General features: G+C 37.5%; 2 protein-coding genes and 1 pseudogene across 2 annotated transcripts; 1 reads left to right on the plus strand and 2 right to left on the minus strand.

Annotated features, from left to right (window-relative positions):
• Positions 1-695: 695 nt before the first annotated feature.
• Positions 696-4,163, minus strand: LOC137748647 (rust resistance kinase Lr10-like). The gene is made up of 3 exons (XM_068488814.1): positions 3,255-4,163; positions 2,969-3,004; positions 696-2,489 (listed from the first exon to the last, which is right to left on the minus strand). The coding sequence occupies exons 1-3, from the start codon at positions 4,123-4,125 to the stop codon at positions 1,438-1,440; spliced, it is 1,959 nt and encodes a 652-aa protein (XP_068344915.1). The 5' UTR covers positions 4,126-4,163; the 3' UTR covers positions 696-1,437.
• A 1,447-nt stretch (positions 4,164-5,610) lies between these two features.
• Positions 5,611-10,194, plus strand: LOC137747968 (LEAF RUST 10 DISEASE-RESISTANCE LOCUS RECEPTOR-LIKE PROTEIN KINASE-like 2.3). Its single transcript, XM_068488087.1, has 3 exons — positions 5,611-6,736; positions 8,020-8,133; positions 8,816-10,194. Exons 1-3 carry the CDS (start codon positions 5,860-5,862, stop codon positions 9,964-9,966), a joined length of 2,142 nt encoding a protein of 713 aa, XP_068344188.1. The 5' UTR covers positions 5,611-5,859; the 3' UTR covers positions 9,967-10,194.
• Positions 10,195-11,525: 1,331 nt separating this feature from the next.
• LOC137748985 (pentatricopeptide repeat-containing protein At5g01110-like) lies at positions 11,526-14,079 on the minus strand (annotated as a pseudogene).
• Positions 14,080-15,371: the final 1,292 nt, after the last annotated feature.

Raw genomic sequence — 15,371 nt, forward strand, 5'->3', positions numbered from 1 at the left:
ACTTATATGAAGTTTATTCTCATCAAATAAGCCCATGATAACTTTGAATTTCAACTCCATAACCAAAAGAAAAGTTTTGCTGTACAATTCTTCGAAATTGCCATTGAGCTCACATTACGTATTGAGATGCTAGAAAGCATAAATTGTAGTTGACTGAGAGTTTACAGTTGTAAAATGTCACTCGGGTCAAGTTGAAGGTAATAATTTTTTGTTTTTAAATTGAGTAATCAAAATTTATTTGCTCAGTGTAGAAGTTTACAGAATTAAGAAAGAGAGAGAGAGAGAGAGAGAGATTGAGAAAGATTGTTAAAATAATGATTCTCATTAACTTTATCTGCAGGGTACAATGGATGTATATGTATCCATAAATATCTAATCAAAGTCATCATCAATACTTTAGCTTAACAGCTAAGCTAAGTGTAAGTGTTAATCTAGTGCCTTATGCTCATTATATTCTGGTGGTCCTTCACTATCCGTAATACTCAGGATGTGATTGTTAAAAAATGCAATCTCACGTCTGAAACTTAAAAAAAAAAAAATTATTACAACTCATAATAAATAATTTTATCTTGGAATTAGATATCTTTGATCCAAACTTGTATTGCATGGTTCAATGAAGAGCTAGACTTTATTGTAAAAAAAAAAAAAAAAGGATTCTCTGCACACCTAGAGAAACTACAACAGCACGAGAAATTTGTAATGGAATTTTAAGATAAAGCATCTTAAATCATGTTTTCTGAAATTTGAACAAAAACTACTAGAGAGTAATTTAGAAGCTCTGTATAAATATAACTACAGCCATGCCATTAGGAGCTCATTTCTCTTCCGCATATTTAGAATTCGTAGCGGTTTTGTTATCATAAGAGCAAGATATAAGGAGTGTGAATGGAGATAAATCTTTTATAATTTGTTCATAAATTTTAGTTAGCAGCTTATTTAGAGGGTCTATTATAGATACTTTTAGTATAACAACGATACATAGATGCTAGTGAGTAACAAGTAATTTTAGTTATTAGCAAATTTAAGAAAAAAGAAGTTTCAAAGTTTGATATTTATTTTAGTGACTGAAAAAAATGACGAGACTACGAGCCTACTTTAGATTGTTTCTCGAAAGCCTAAAAGCTTTTTCATAAAACACTTTGATATAAGGTCAATAAAGAAAAGAAATTAGAAAACTGAAAAGAAGAAAAAAATGGTCGTAACTTCGATGTTTTACTAAAAAGAAGAATGAATATATATATAACATAAAAACTACACTCCTTTAAATAGATAAACCCTATATATTACATAAAATATTAAACATCCAACGATATAAGATAAACCTAATATTTAACTTTCTTAATATGACAGCACTTGACCTCTCATATCAAATTTTATGAGTGGTAGTTGTACAACTCTAGAACGCTTTCATTTCATACAATGTATAGTTGTATTCAGTCAATTCGAAGTAGACCGAAAAGGATTAGCAGGTACGGTTAGATTGTCACCTTCTCCTTCTAACATTTGAATAACAACTTTCATGGAAGGGCGATCTATGGGGTGCCATTGGACGCACCATAGACCCACAATAGCTAGCTTCTTTGCAGTTTCAGCATCTCCTCCGTCCTCAATGTGAATCCGTAGGTCGTCCCCTTGTTCTAAAAGGTTATAAATCCATTCTGGGAAGTAGACTTGGCTGCTGGTGGAGTCCTCTTCCATGAACTTAAAGTTTTTTCTTCCCCCGACCATTTCCAGCAGCAACATTCCAAAGCTATAGACATCTGACTTGTAGGACACGTTTCCAAAGTTCCTAGAGAACACTTCGGGCGCAATGTAGCCAATGGTCCCTCTGATGGTAGTCATGGATACCGCGCTTTGATCTCTAGAGCACAACTTGGCGAGACCAAAATCGGAAACCTTTGGGCTGAAATTCTGGTCTAGCAAAATGTTGTGTGGTTTGATATCGAAATGGAGGATTCGGAGGTCACACCCTTGATGAAGATATTCAATTCCTTTGGCTATACCTAAAGCAATCTCATGCAACTTATCCCAACCAAGGAAAACGCTTTTACTATCTGCTGATGATAAGATATTCTGTAGTGAACCATTTGGTAGATATTCATACACAAGAGCTGTTGTGTACCCATCAGCACAAAAACCAACCAAGCGAACCACATTGACATGGTGGACTCGACCCATTGTTCCGACTTCATTGATAAGATCTTCTCCTTTTTCATTAGAATTGTTGAGGATTTTCACAGCCACAAGTAAGTCGGAGGAAAGCTGTCCTTTGTACACTGTTCCATAGGCTCCTTGACCTAACTTTTCATTGAATTGATTTGTTATCCTTTTAATATCAGCGTAGGAATATCTACTTGGCTTGTGTGCTATGTAATCGTCCAAAAATCTTTCAATCCTCAACTGATTTGTTTTCTCTATTTTGTTGGAGCTATAAACACAGTAAATGAGAGTCCCCACGACTGTTACAACCACAGAAAGTGTGAAAATACCTGCGGATACAGACGAAACTCTGCATTAAAAACCAACTCATTTCTAAATTAAATTAAAATAAATCACAATTGCCTCCAATTGATAAAGCCCCCAGAAATCAGAATTGAATTTATATTAATACTTATACATATATAGGGTTCTTTTGTGCGGAAGTTAACATGTCTTTTATCCGGATGCTGGCACTGAGTTTTGAACTCGTAAGGTTTTCTTGTACCTTAAAAGAAGAACCCTTTCAAGGATGGGATCCAAAACTTGAAAAACAAGTGATGAAAATTGGTGCCTGTTGAAGCAAGTTCCGAATAGCACCCTAAAATATAACACTCGCATGAGGTTCAATAATCCAAACTGTCTTAGATTTAGCTCTCCATCTAAGAATATTTATGATTATGGATCGCACAAGTGTGCAAAAATTAACCTAGCTAACTCTTAGCAGTTCAAATTCAATCTTGTAAAAATAGTGCTTATGTGAACAACTTACCAGATATCTCTAAGCTTGTCCTTCCACGGGTACTATCTGTAAAAGCAGGTCCATTAAGTCAATAATTAGTACTTTTGTTATCAAAAGAATAAAATACTTGAAGAATTGCTTGCATAAATCTTTGTTTTCATTTAATATAAAAAGTTCGAATATATTCTTTGAGTCCAAATTTGTTGCATAAATTATCTGCACAAACTAGCTAATTAAAACCTTGTCAATGTGAAAATGAGGGAAATTATATTGACCAATAGTTCTCTTCAGTTTCTGCATTCAGTTTAAAGGATACCTTCGCTCACGCATTCAGTTTCTACAGTCTGATTATCTGTGAAATTATATTGACCAATAGTTCTCTTCAGTCTGCAAGGCTTGCCCATCTCTTCGCAACGTCCACATGATGGTTTGGACCACTGCAGCATCATAAGGTGGGATGCTCTCACTGATGAAATATATGGAACTGATGTGTAGTCACGCAGCTTGGTACAAGACACTAGGTTCATATCATCAATGGAAGACCGGCCGTTGACAGCATAGTAGTTAGTTTGGTTTTCAGGATTGTCAAGGCCGGAAGGGCACAGTTTGATAAGACCATATCCGTCTCTTGGTGACGGACAACTGAATAAAGTATAATTAGCATTAGACGGTCCATGCACAAATTGAAAGATTGAGGAAGATAAGTTGAAATTGAAAATATCTTTAGGCGGGCAATCATTTTGGAAATATACTCCGATTTCTTGAGAAGCGTAGTTAATCGTTTCAACGATGAGCTTGTTAGATGAGGATGGCATCTCAAGCACGGTTTGCCTGCCGTTGGTGCATGATAGATCAAAGCCATGGTAACCGCTCTGGAATGGCTGTCCTTTAAGTCGAAATGGGAATCGGATGGCTGGACCGTGGTGTTCACAGCAACTTACTTCTGTGCAGTTTTCAGGGACTACTCTGTCACCATACACTTTGCTTACAATACCAGCATCTGCTATCATGAGAAACCAGCACAAGAAATTGATCAGAAGCATTCTATCCAATGAGAATATTGATTGTAGAAGTTTGGTATCTTGGTAATTCATATATATGATTGTATATAAGATAATGGGATTGCAGAAGTCCCCTATGTTTTGGGTAAATAATAATCTCTTTTTATATTCACCCCTTCGTTCCATTTCCTACCCCAAAAACGTTTTTCTAAATTTTTTAAATCTTCCACCAATTTTGTTTTTAACTTTAATTTGAAGGACTTGGTCGTGATTTGCTTATGGGTTATTGACCATCGTTATCAAATAAAAAATTTGAGTCGCTTTTATTTAACTGTTACTCGCTATAACGAGAAACTGGAATGCTGGAGGAAACTGTTTCTTCCCCAGATGGGCCAGATCAACCCATTATTATACATGTTATTCTGAGTTAGATGAGGTGGGTTCTGTGGTCGTGTGGCTTCAATATTGGTCATTCTACATTGAGTAATGCTAGGTAGATTAAATTTATAGATTAAATTTGCAAACTAAATAATGTTTTATTAATAAAAAAAATAAGCACGTTAATCAACACTTTAGTAATAATCTAATTATCAACTTCCATATCATTGAATTTACAAAATTTATTCTATAAATTTAGTCTTCCTAGCATTACCTTTCTAGAATTTGGAGTTGTCAACATAGTTTGGCTGTGCAAATTTGTTCTCTTTGGTTTAGTCTTGGTTGTTGTTGTTGTTGGAATTAGTATTGATGAGACTTGTGTTTTGCATTCGAAGTTTTTGCAATAACTATGGTTGTTATGTTGAAAAAAATTGTTTATTAAAGTGTATGTACATTTCTGGCCTTTGAACAAAAGAAAATGATAATAATTGGATACTTCCCAGGAATTATCTAATTTACTGACCATTTTCATGGCCCAATAAATTTAAAACACCTAGCATTGTAACTCTCTTCTTGTATTTTTCTATCTCTGTAACCAAACATATTTTGTGCCTGAGACCAAACACGTCGCTTCTTCTCCATCTTCTTTCCTTGCCCAGCCCAATTGTTCTCCTTCTCCGGCGAACATCTCCGTGCCTATCAGGGTCACGAGTGTACTAATTGGGCCACAAGTGTACCCACCGGGTATAATACTTATTGGGCCACTTAAAAGAGTGAGTACACAATACTTGTGACCTGACCTATCAGGACAGTAAGTGTACTGACCACTGACATGGTCCAATAATGTAAAGATATCTGTAATTTTAAAACACCACTATTCTAGTAACCAAACACCTTTTAAGTCCATAACCAAACACCATCCTAAACTCATATCATAACCCATAACCAACCTCCAGATTTCCTCCTCAGTCGTCGTCGACCGATACCCCACCTTTTCACCGCCTTCCCTTCCCAGCATCTCTCTCTCATCAAAGTCTGCAATTCTTTTGAACTTCAAAGTTCCAAACCGCTTGTCTTCCTTCCACAACCTCCAATTTCGCGGATTTCCATAACCCAATTTTACCGAGCTCAGATCTGGACGCCGGCGAGGGATTGAAACTGACGTCGCCGGAGAAAAGAGGGATTGGGAGTGGTCGGGAGTGAGAGTAGGTCGAGTAACGGAGTGCGGGGGTTGCTGGATAAAGAAGTGTTGATGAAGACGACAGGGTGATTGGCTACAAGAATAAGCAAGTGTTTGATTGAGTTTCACTTGACAGGTGGAATAATTTTATTGGACCACATAAGTCGCCAGCTTGTCAGTATTACCCTAGTTTTACTTGTCTCGTGGGTTTGTCTTTGTTTGGTTTGTCATAAATAATGGGCTCTAAGCGGCCAATTTATATCTGAATTCGCCCCCTTCTTGCCATAAGCCAAAAACCCTTGCTCCCATTAAGCTTTTTTGCCCTCTTCCATAATTTTGATACATCTATATTCTCTTTTACCATGTGTAGAGGAAGTCTCTTACTAGTTCCATATGGAGCCCTTCTTCTACTCTTTCTTCTTCCCTTTATTTGTTCCCAAACATCGATACCTGAAAATAATTCTGATTGTACTCTTTCTTGTGGCAATATTCACATACGCTCTCCATTTCGGTTAAAAGGAGACCCTCAACACTGCGGCAACCGAACGTATGAGCTAACTTGTGAGGAAAATGTTACAGTCCTGTACTTGTATAACCGAAAGTTTTACGCCAAGGCGATCAATTACAATAACTTTACAATCCGTGTTGTGGATGCTGCTGTTCAAAAGAAAGATAACTACTACTCCATCCCGCATTACTCTTTAACCCCATCCAACTTTAGTTATGGGGATCCTTACAGCGCTTATCGATTCGGACTGACGTGGAGTTCAAATAGCCCGGACACAAGTTCTAGTTACACGACACGGCCTATAATTTTTATGAACTGTCCAAAACCGATGCATTGTCCTGGCCATGTAGAAACAGCTCCATGCGTCAAGGACGGCACCTACTCTTCCAATTCTTCTTTGTCCAATGGTTTAAGAATGTTTTCTTATTCCATCCTTGGCTGGAATGGCTTCATAAGTTCATTGGATTTGGGGGAGTCCTGTGAAATAACGCAGATGCTTATGGTCTCACCTTCGTTATCCGTAGAAGACATGCATGAACACTTGACGTCCTGTGAAGGCATATATAGTGAAATAGCGCATGGCTTCGAGCTTTCATGGTTTGACCAGGCTTGTAGCACCTCAAACTGCTCAGAGTCTTTGTGTGTGCTCAACAACGTGAGCAAAATTGAGTGCCTTCGCAACGAAACCAGAAAATATGAAGGTAGTGTCTATTATTTCTCTTATTCACAAGGCTAGAGTAACCAAATTAATTCAGCAAATAATTAGTCTTCAATTACTGGGAGTCTGTCTGTCTATGGAGATTTAGGTTTTACAACTCTAGAATAAATTATGTCATATAAATATTGACCAGATGAATGGGAGAGAAACTTTTATTTCTATTAAGTACGTATTCGAGGCTAAATTTATCAAGGATAGCTACCTTTCTTTTTGTACTTTCTCTTTTGACCTTTTTGCTTTATTTTTGAGATTTTACATATTACTTGATAATCAAAACCGTTTATTTTGTGTACCACTATAAACTAATACCAGAGTTCTAAAAAACGTTAGGCGCTAGTCGGGCGGCGAGCTGGGGCCTAGCGCCTAGGCGGACTAGGCGGATTTAACTAATTCCTTTATATTTCATGTAAATAAGTGTATATTTATACTTAAAATATATATAATTTCATCATAAACTACAAAATAGAATGACACATATATTATGAAGTATTGGAACATAATGAAAACATGGGGAACAAGCATATAATGTGTGCTCATTTAAGTATTCGACAAGTCTCTTACAATTTATTGAAATAAAATAAAATGCAAAATGAAAGTTATCTATTTTTTGCCTAAGTGAGTCGATGCCTAGGCGTGTGTTGGGCGGGTGCCTAGGCGGTCTAGGTGGGTGCTTTAGTAGGTCTGTGGGCCCTTTCTTAATTTTCAAACGCATAGGCATTGATCGAGGTGGGGCCTAGGCGGCGCTAGACGGAGATTTTTAGAACAGTGACTTATACTGCAAAATACCCCATTAATCATAATTTAGAAATCATTTCACTGTTCGATTAACGATGTCATGATTTTTTGTTTAACTAAAGTACACGGTTCACCTTTTATTGAATTCATATATTGTTATTTTTTCTAGTAACATTTAGAAAATAGGCAGTTTGGAATATCAAGTAATATTGTAAGATCTTATAAAAAAGTAGAAGGTAATAAGTGAAAGTACAAACAGAAAAGTAGCTAGCATTCTCCCATGATATTAATTTTCACCCTTTTTTTCTCTTAATAGTAAATAATATATGATCCTTTAGAGGAAAAATAATATATATGATCCTTAATGATGATTCTTCTTCTTTTGCAATGCAGAACATTGGTACGACAAGATCTTAAGGCATATAGGCAAGTGGTTTACTCTCTAACGCAGCTTCTATATAATACATGTTTAGTTAGTTTCTTTATTTGTGGTCACCTTGATGTTTATTAAACTTAAATTACATTTGGAAACTATGATCGATATTCGTCGCTTTGCTGCAGATAGGGTTTTGGACCAGATGTATCGGTACATCGACTCTTGGTTTATACCTGAGGACAAGCTGCGGAACGTGTCCACTTACAGCTGGCGTCTGATTGTTGTGAGCTCATTCCTAGGTAGTGTGAACTACTTGTACTCAGCTATCATGCAACTCTTTCTAGCTTCAGATACTCGTCATTCAAAAATGAATGTTTGATAATCACTTCATTTTTAATTTCCAGTCTTATTATTATGTTTCAGTTAAAAGGTTGCAGGAGAAATGGAAGAAAATGAGAAAGATGTGAAAAGGAAAGGGAGGATTGGGGTGGATAGAGAACATGTAATAGATAAAGTCTAAAGAGAAATTATATGTGAGAAAAGAATGATGAAGAAAGGTGGGAGGAGAGGGGCGGTGGGAGGAAATGAAGGAGAAAGCAAAAATAATATAAATTATTTCCAATTTTTTATTTTAGTTTCATTTTAGGTTTAGGTGTCATTTCTCTTACCCATTAATCCATTCATTTTTTGCTCTTTTTCTAAAAAACGAAAATTATTAAAAGCTGGAATTGTTATTGTCTTTGGAACAGTCTCAAAGAGTTTTCCTTTTATTTTTTGTTTCATAAATTCTTCATTTCTTCATCATCCCCCACCCCGTCCCCCTATCTTCTTTCTACAATTTCTGATCACTTATTTCTTTTCTTTCTTTTTAGATTAAAAACTAGAACGAAAGGGTTACCAAACAATTCCTTAGTTAAATGAAAATATTGTCCCACTAAAGGAACAAGTTTGATGATATTACTATGTTTTTGAAACGTGCAGGACTATTCCAAGTAGTCAAATTTTTATTTGGCTTTCCCTGTTTAATTGCATTAATAATATACAAATGCAAAAGGAGGCACTTGTCCATGTATGAAAATATAGAAGACTTTCTGCAGAATAATCAGCTCATGCCAGTAAGGTACTCTTACTCGGACATAAAAAAGATGGCCAGAGGTTTTAAGGACAAGTTAGGGGAAGGTGGCTTTGGTTCTGTGTACAAGGCAAAGCTTCGCAGTGGCCGTCTTGTAGCCATCAAGATGTTGGGCAAGTCGAAAGCCAACGGGCAGGATTTTATCAATGAAGTTGCTACCATCGGAAGGATTCACCATGTTAACGTGGTGCAACTTGTTGGTTTTTGTGTGGAGGGTTCAAAGCGTGCTCTTGTATATGACTTTATGCCTAATGGGTCTCTTGATAAGCACATATTTTCTCAACAAGGAGTTATCTCCTTAAGTTGCGAGAAAATGTTTGAAATCTCACTTGGAGTGGCTCGTGGTATTGAATATTTGCATCGAGGATGTGACATGCAAATTTTGCACTTCGACATCAAGCCTCACAACATTCTTCTCGATGAGAACTTTCTTCCGAAGGTTTCAGATTTTGGGTTAGCAAGGCTATGCCCATTGGATAATAGCATTGTGTCTTTGACTGCAGCGAGAGGAACCATCGGATACATGGCTCCAGAGTTATTCTACAAAAACATTGGAGGTGTTTCGTACAAAGCTGATGTCTATAGTTTTGGGATGCTACTGATGGAAATGGCTGGAAAAAGAAAGAACTTAAACGCAAATATAGAACACTCGAGCCAAATATACTTTCCAACATGGGTTTTCGACCAGCTGAGTGGAGGAAATGACCTTACAATCGGAGACGCTACAGAGGAGGAAAAGAAAATCATTAAGAAGATGATCGTTGTGGCGTCGTGGTGCATACAAATGAAGCCTAGCGACCGTCCTTCTATGAATAAAGTTGTAGAGATGCTTGAAGGAGAACTTGAGAGCCTTCAAATGCCTCCAAAGCTTTTCTTATACCCACAACAAGTGCCAGAGGTGGTTACTGGCGGCAGTTCAAGTACCGCATCAGCTGCATCGAGGACAACGACAACATCTATAGAAATTGTTTTGATTGCAGATGAAAATTCAGAGAGTTAATATAGCTAGTAGCAATGTTGATGTGCAAAGGAACGTTTAGTGTACCCAATAAGCACAAATAGACTACTTGAATTTAATGGCATTTGCTTTCTGGTTTTCAGTTTTTAGCTTTGGCATGTACAAGGATTAATTCATGCACAAATCGTCTCTCGATTAGTATGGAAAAGCTTTGGATATATAATTTGTGTATGAGCAAAGTTCGATATCTATATATTATGCTTTTGTGACCGTCCAGAATCCAGATCCTAATTCTATGCGCGGTGAAAAATGCAGCCATTATTCAAAGTCTAATTTATTGTTTTTGCCATACTTGTAGCTGGATTAAGCATTGCATCCAAGGTTGTGCGTTCAATTCCCTTCCCTCGATATCGCTTGTTAAAAATGACAATGTTTTTAAACACAAAAGAAGTGAAACATGTGTCGAAAGAAACTCGAGCTACAAGTGAACAGGGCAAACTAGACACAAGTGAACAGGGCAAACTAGACTAGAAATGCAGGGCACAGTGAAAAATTATATACCCCCAAAACTAGTTAAAAATGCAGGGCATCTTTTAGTACGATTGACGGAATTAAGAAATTTGGCTAAAATTAACAACGAACATTTAAGCTGATTCACTAAGAATTCCTACAAATCGTATTACCCCCAAAACCGCTCAATTGGCCTCCTTCCATTTAAGCTAATTTAATCTACAGTAGTTTGTATATAACCGAGAAAATTTCACAAGCTCAAACTAAATTGCCTACATGCTTTCAAACGCTATCACGAAAAACAGGCAACGATTAGAGCTCCCATTTGCTAAACCTCTGTAATCTTAAGGATCTTCGGATTCTTCATCCTTATCTTCTGCATTGTCCCGCCACCTAACTGGCCCAGACCATCATAATCAATTGTTCCCTACAAAATACAAAACTTTGCTTGGAGGATCATAGAATTCATCGCAATCAACTAGCCTAAAGACACCCCAAGTTAATTTGAACAAAGATTTAGAGCACTGTGACGATAAAAATTAGAGTTACTCTTTACGAAGGAATTAGCACGTGTTTTAACAAAAGCAAAAGTTTCACAAAGCAGCATTTTTACAATTGTTCATTGCCTTTGGAAAATTGAAAAGTAAAGAACAAGATCAAGTGATGCTACATCTAGATGCACATCCAGTCATATGATAAAGTTCAGAGCAAAAACTTACGGTAACCACCATAGGAGCAAATGGTTTCGCGTCTTCTGGCTGTTCAACTGGAATTGGTGGATAGTTCGCACTTTGAACTAGGATTCTTGACTGCTATTCAGAACTAAAAGTTTGCATACACGTAGACACCAGAAAGTTAAGTAGCTATGGATAAATTAAACCGTAAAGATATGAACCTCATCTGTCCACTCAAGAGCAAGATCATCTGCATCAGGACACTTCCCTATCCCTGTATTCCACAGTATATCAAAACCACATATTCAACAGTAATTCAAACAATGGATATATGAACAAGAATCCATCAAGGAAGACATGGAAGGGGCAGTCCTCAGGCACGAGATGGATGGAGATGGCAAAAGATGTACTGCCAGTTAAAGATTGAAAATCACACTATGGACATGGAGTAGGAGTTTGTCAATGCATTGCTGCACATGGTGCATGTGTAGTGAGAATTACTTGCACCAAAGACAACCTAAGAAGTAAATGAAACCCACGAATAGATCATTATATATAAACATAAGATCATTAGATCACAACTTTTAGTAGTAGCTAATTAAAATGAAGAGTGCAATGAGAATTAAGAGAAAATCCCACCTTCAGCTGCTAAGAGTAAACTATAATTCATCATCTGGCACAAATCCCCTTTGAAGCATTTCATCATGGAACCGAAATGCCTCCTTCAAATTGTCCTTGGTCACATGTCCATTTATCATTGACATATAAGTGGATCTATCAGGTTTTACACCTTTCTCAATCATCTTCCGCAATACTAGCTCAGCTTTGTGCATTCTACCTTGCCAACAGAACCCATTTAGAATTATATTGTATGTAAACTGATCCGACAATATCCCTTGCTTTTCCATCTCCTTAACTGAGGAAAAAGCTTTGTCCAGATTCACTTCTTTTAAATAACCATTAATCAAAGTGTTGTAAGCAATACTGTCAGGGACAATTCCTCTTGAAATCATTTTGACTATAAAAACTCATCCGCCTTTGTTGTGTCACCAGAGCGGCAATAACCTTTAATGACAGCGTTACAAGTAACTAGAGTGGGTTTGATACCTTCTTCAATCATCTGGTCCCATAAACTCAACGCCTCGTGCACGTTCCCCATGCTACAAAATCCATTGATTAGAATGCCATATGAAATGTGATTGGGTAGTATCCTTCTTGAAACCATGTCACCCCATAACTCCTTAGCTTTATCCATTCCACCTAGTTTGCAGAAGCCATCAAACAATGTGTTGTATGTGACTATATCAGGCTTAATATTTCTTTTTGTCATTGCATCAAACAGATTAAGAGATTTAGTCAAATTCCCATGCTTGCAATAACCATAAATGAGTGTTGTGAAAGTATAAAAACCAGGAATGACACCCCTTTCCACCATTTCATTGAAAAAACTCATCTGTATCAGAAAGCATCCTCTCCCAACACAGTCCATTTAAAATTTTATTGAACGTTACCACATCAATAGCACAACCTTGCTCAAGCATTTCATCATGCAACTTCAAAACCTCTAACACCATTCCCTTTCTACAATATCCATCTATAAGGATAGTGTAGATCACATTATCTGGAACCAAGCCTGCCCTTTTCATATCTCGAAAATACACTAATGCACGATCAATATTTTTATTCCTCGAAAAAAACCCAATGAGTGAACTGAAACTAACTATATCAGGAACAACACCTATGTGACATTTCATGGAAGATTTTCTCAGCCTCTAAAATATCATCTTTTCTACAGCTCTCAACAAGCATTGGATTATACGTAGTAGTATCAGGATTCAACCACCTTGCAACATTTCATACAAAAGTTCCTTTGCTCTCGCATAATTTCCTACTTTACATAAGCCATTTATGATAGCATTGTACGTGAAAAGCTCAGGTTTCAACCCCTTAGAAGACATAAGAGTTTTTTAACTGAAAAGCTTCTTCGAGAAGCCCTTTACGACAATATGCATTGATTAGAGTATTATATGTCACAATATCTGAAAACACCCCCTTCTCTTCCATATCTGATAAGAAGAATTTAACGCTATCAATTTTGCGAGCTTTGCATAAGGCATTGACCATTATATTTAGTGTATAAACATTTAACTAAATCCCACTGCTAACAACTTCCCCATATATGACCCATGCCAAATCAATCCACCCGACCTTCACAAGCCCACCAAGAAGACTATTGCAAGCATTTATCGAAACACAAACTCCCTCGCTTCTAAACACCTGAAACGCCTCAAATCCTTCTCTCAACTTCTTAGCCTGCACATAAGTTCTAACAAACAGATCAAATACCAAAGAACTTGAGCCGCAACTGCTATAAGTTGAAACCAAAGAGTCTGCTACTTCAACACGCGAAATGCCACTCTTTCTAACCATTCTAAGAATCAGAGCTTGTGCATCCGACGCTGTTCGACCACGCACCAACATGTGAATCGTTGCACTCAAAGACAGTGATGAATGCTTAAAATCAGGACTATTTAACAGAATCAAATCAATAAACTTCAGGCCCAGTTGCAAATTTTCGCGGCAGCAAGAAAGAACAACAACAATAAGAGACGGGTTTAACCGAAACAGAAAGCTGCGCAAAGAGGTGAGGTTACCTTGCTTCAGACCTAATAAAATATTTTCCACCAAAAGAGAATCTGATAAAGAAGCTGATGAAAACAGTTCTTGGCTTGTACTACTACAGGGTTCTTGTGATTGCATACTTTTAAGACCAAGTTCCAGGTCATTTGATGGACAATATGCTAAAGAATGAGGTCTATGAGAGTGAAAGAGTGAGTGTTTTGTGAAGGTTGGGCGGGTTCTCGGACCTACATTTCTCAAAATTAGCCAATTGGTTCGCATGTTTGAAACTATAGTTATAGCCATTGAGGAATGAATTCAGAATTAAAAAAGATGTGGGGTGCTTGGGTGCGGAAAGGGCCTGTCTACTGATTTAAAGTTCATTCCAGTTTGGCTTGGTTAGGTCCCAAACCAAGAACCAGTACCAAACAGTTGGTAGGCCATAGAGTTGAACCGGAAACTAAGAACCGAAAACTTGGACCTGCAATAGACTGACCGTATACTGAAATTTGAAGTGTGGTCTGGTCTCATTGAATTATATCCTCATTTGTAGCAGGTTGTGTTGTGCCTTGGCTGATTATTTTCACCAACATACAAACCCACAGTTGAATAGTTTAAAATACAAGAAATAAAGACACCGAGAAATTTACGAGGTTCGGCAAAAACCTGCCTACGTCCTCGGAGAGATATTGCTCTTCACTATGAGAAAAACAGTACAAGTTACACATGAGTGAAATCGACATAACCCAATCTCATATCCCTTGTACACCCACTCACAGTTTTTTCCCAAGAGCCTCACTCTACCCCAAGAGTTCTTTCACAAGAGATCTTTCACTCTAGCTCTCTTGATTTCTCTCACCCTTGCCCTTGCTCTCTGCAAAAAAGAACTCTTTCTTCTCCTTTTTTTTCTGCAAAGGCAAATGAGCTCTCTACTCTCTCATTTTTCTCTTGCTCTCTACTACTCTCCTTTTTAAACCGAAATGAGCCCTCACGGGTGTTTAAGACACCAAAACTTTTTCCTTTTACTTTTCCCTTTTTTCCTCCTTGCTTTTCCCTTTTTTTCCTCCTTGAAACAAGGAAAGATGTTTTCTTTCTTTCTTTAGCCGAAAGGCATTTTGGAGGATAGTCCACTTGGCCACAAACTCCAACAATCTCCACCTTGGCCAAGCTGTACCAAAGTCCATTGGCCTTACGTACCAGCATGCACACTCTGAATCAACCTCGTTGGTCCTGTTCCGATTCAGTCACTGCCAATGCATGTGCAGCTGCTGCAAGCAAAAAAAACATTTAGCTTCAGACAGGATCTCGACACATCCTCGTCTCCTCCAACAGGTTTTCCTCCTCTTCATTGTCTGTAACTTGGAAACTTGTCAGTGCTGACACGCCCCGACCCCGATATTCCCCGAATACCAAGGTAGGCACGTGCTGGCCGACACCCGAGGGTGACGAAAGCCATTTATTGAGTGCAAATGCTGAAAACAAGGGATAAATAAGGTTTATAAATATAAAAGAATAATGAATATGCAAATAAGGACCGTGTTCAGAGCACACCTCTAATCTAGAACACTAAAGAAAATAATATAAACTTGAATGAACCAAGGAGTGGGTCCTACACCGAGAGGACTCGAAGATGCCGATGCGGAA

This window comes from Pyrus communis, chromosome 10, assembly GCF_963583255.1.
Source record: "Pyrus communis chromosome 10, drPyrComm1.1, whole genome shotgun sequence".
NCBI classification, from domain to species: domain Eukaryota; kingdom Viridiplantae; phylum Streptophyta; class Magnoliopsida; order Rosales; family Rosaceae; genus Pyrus; species Pyrus communis.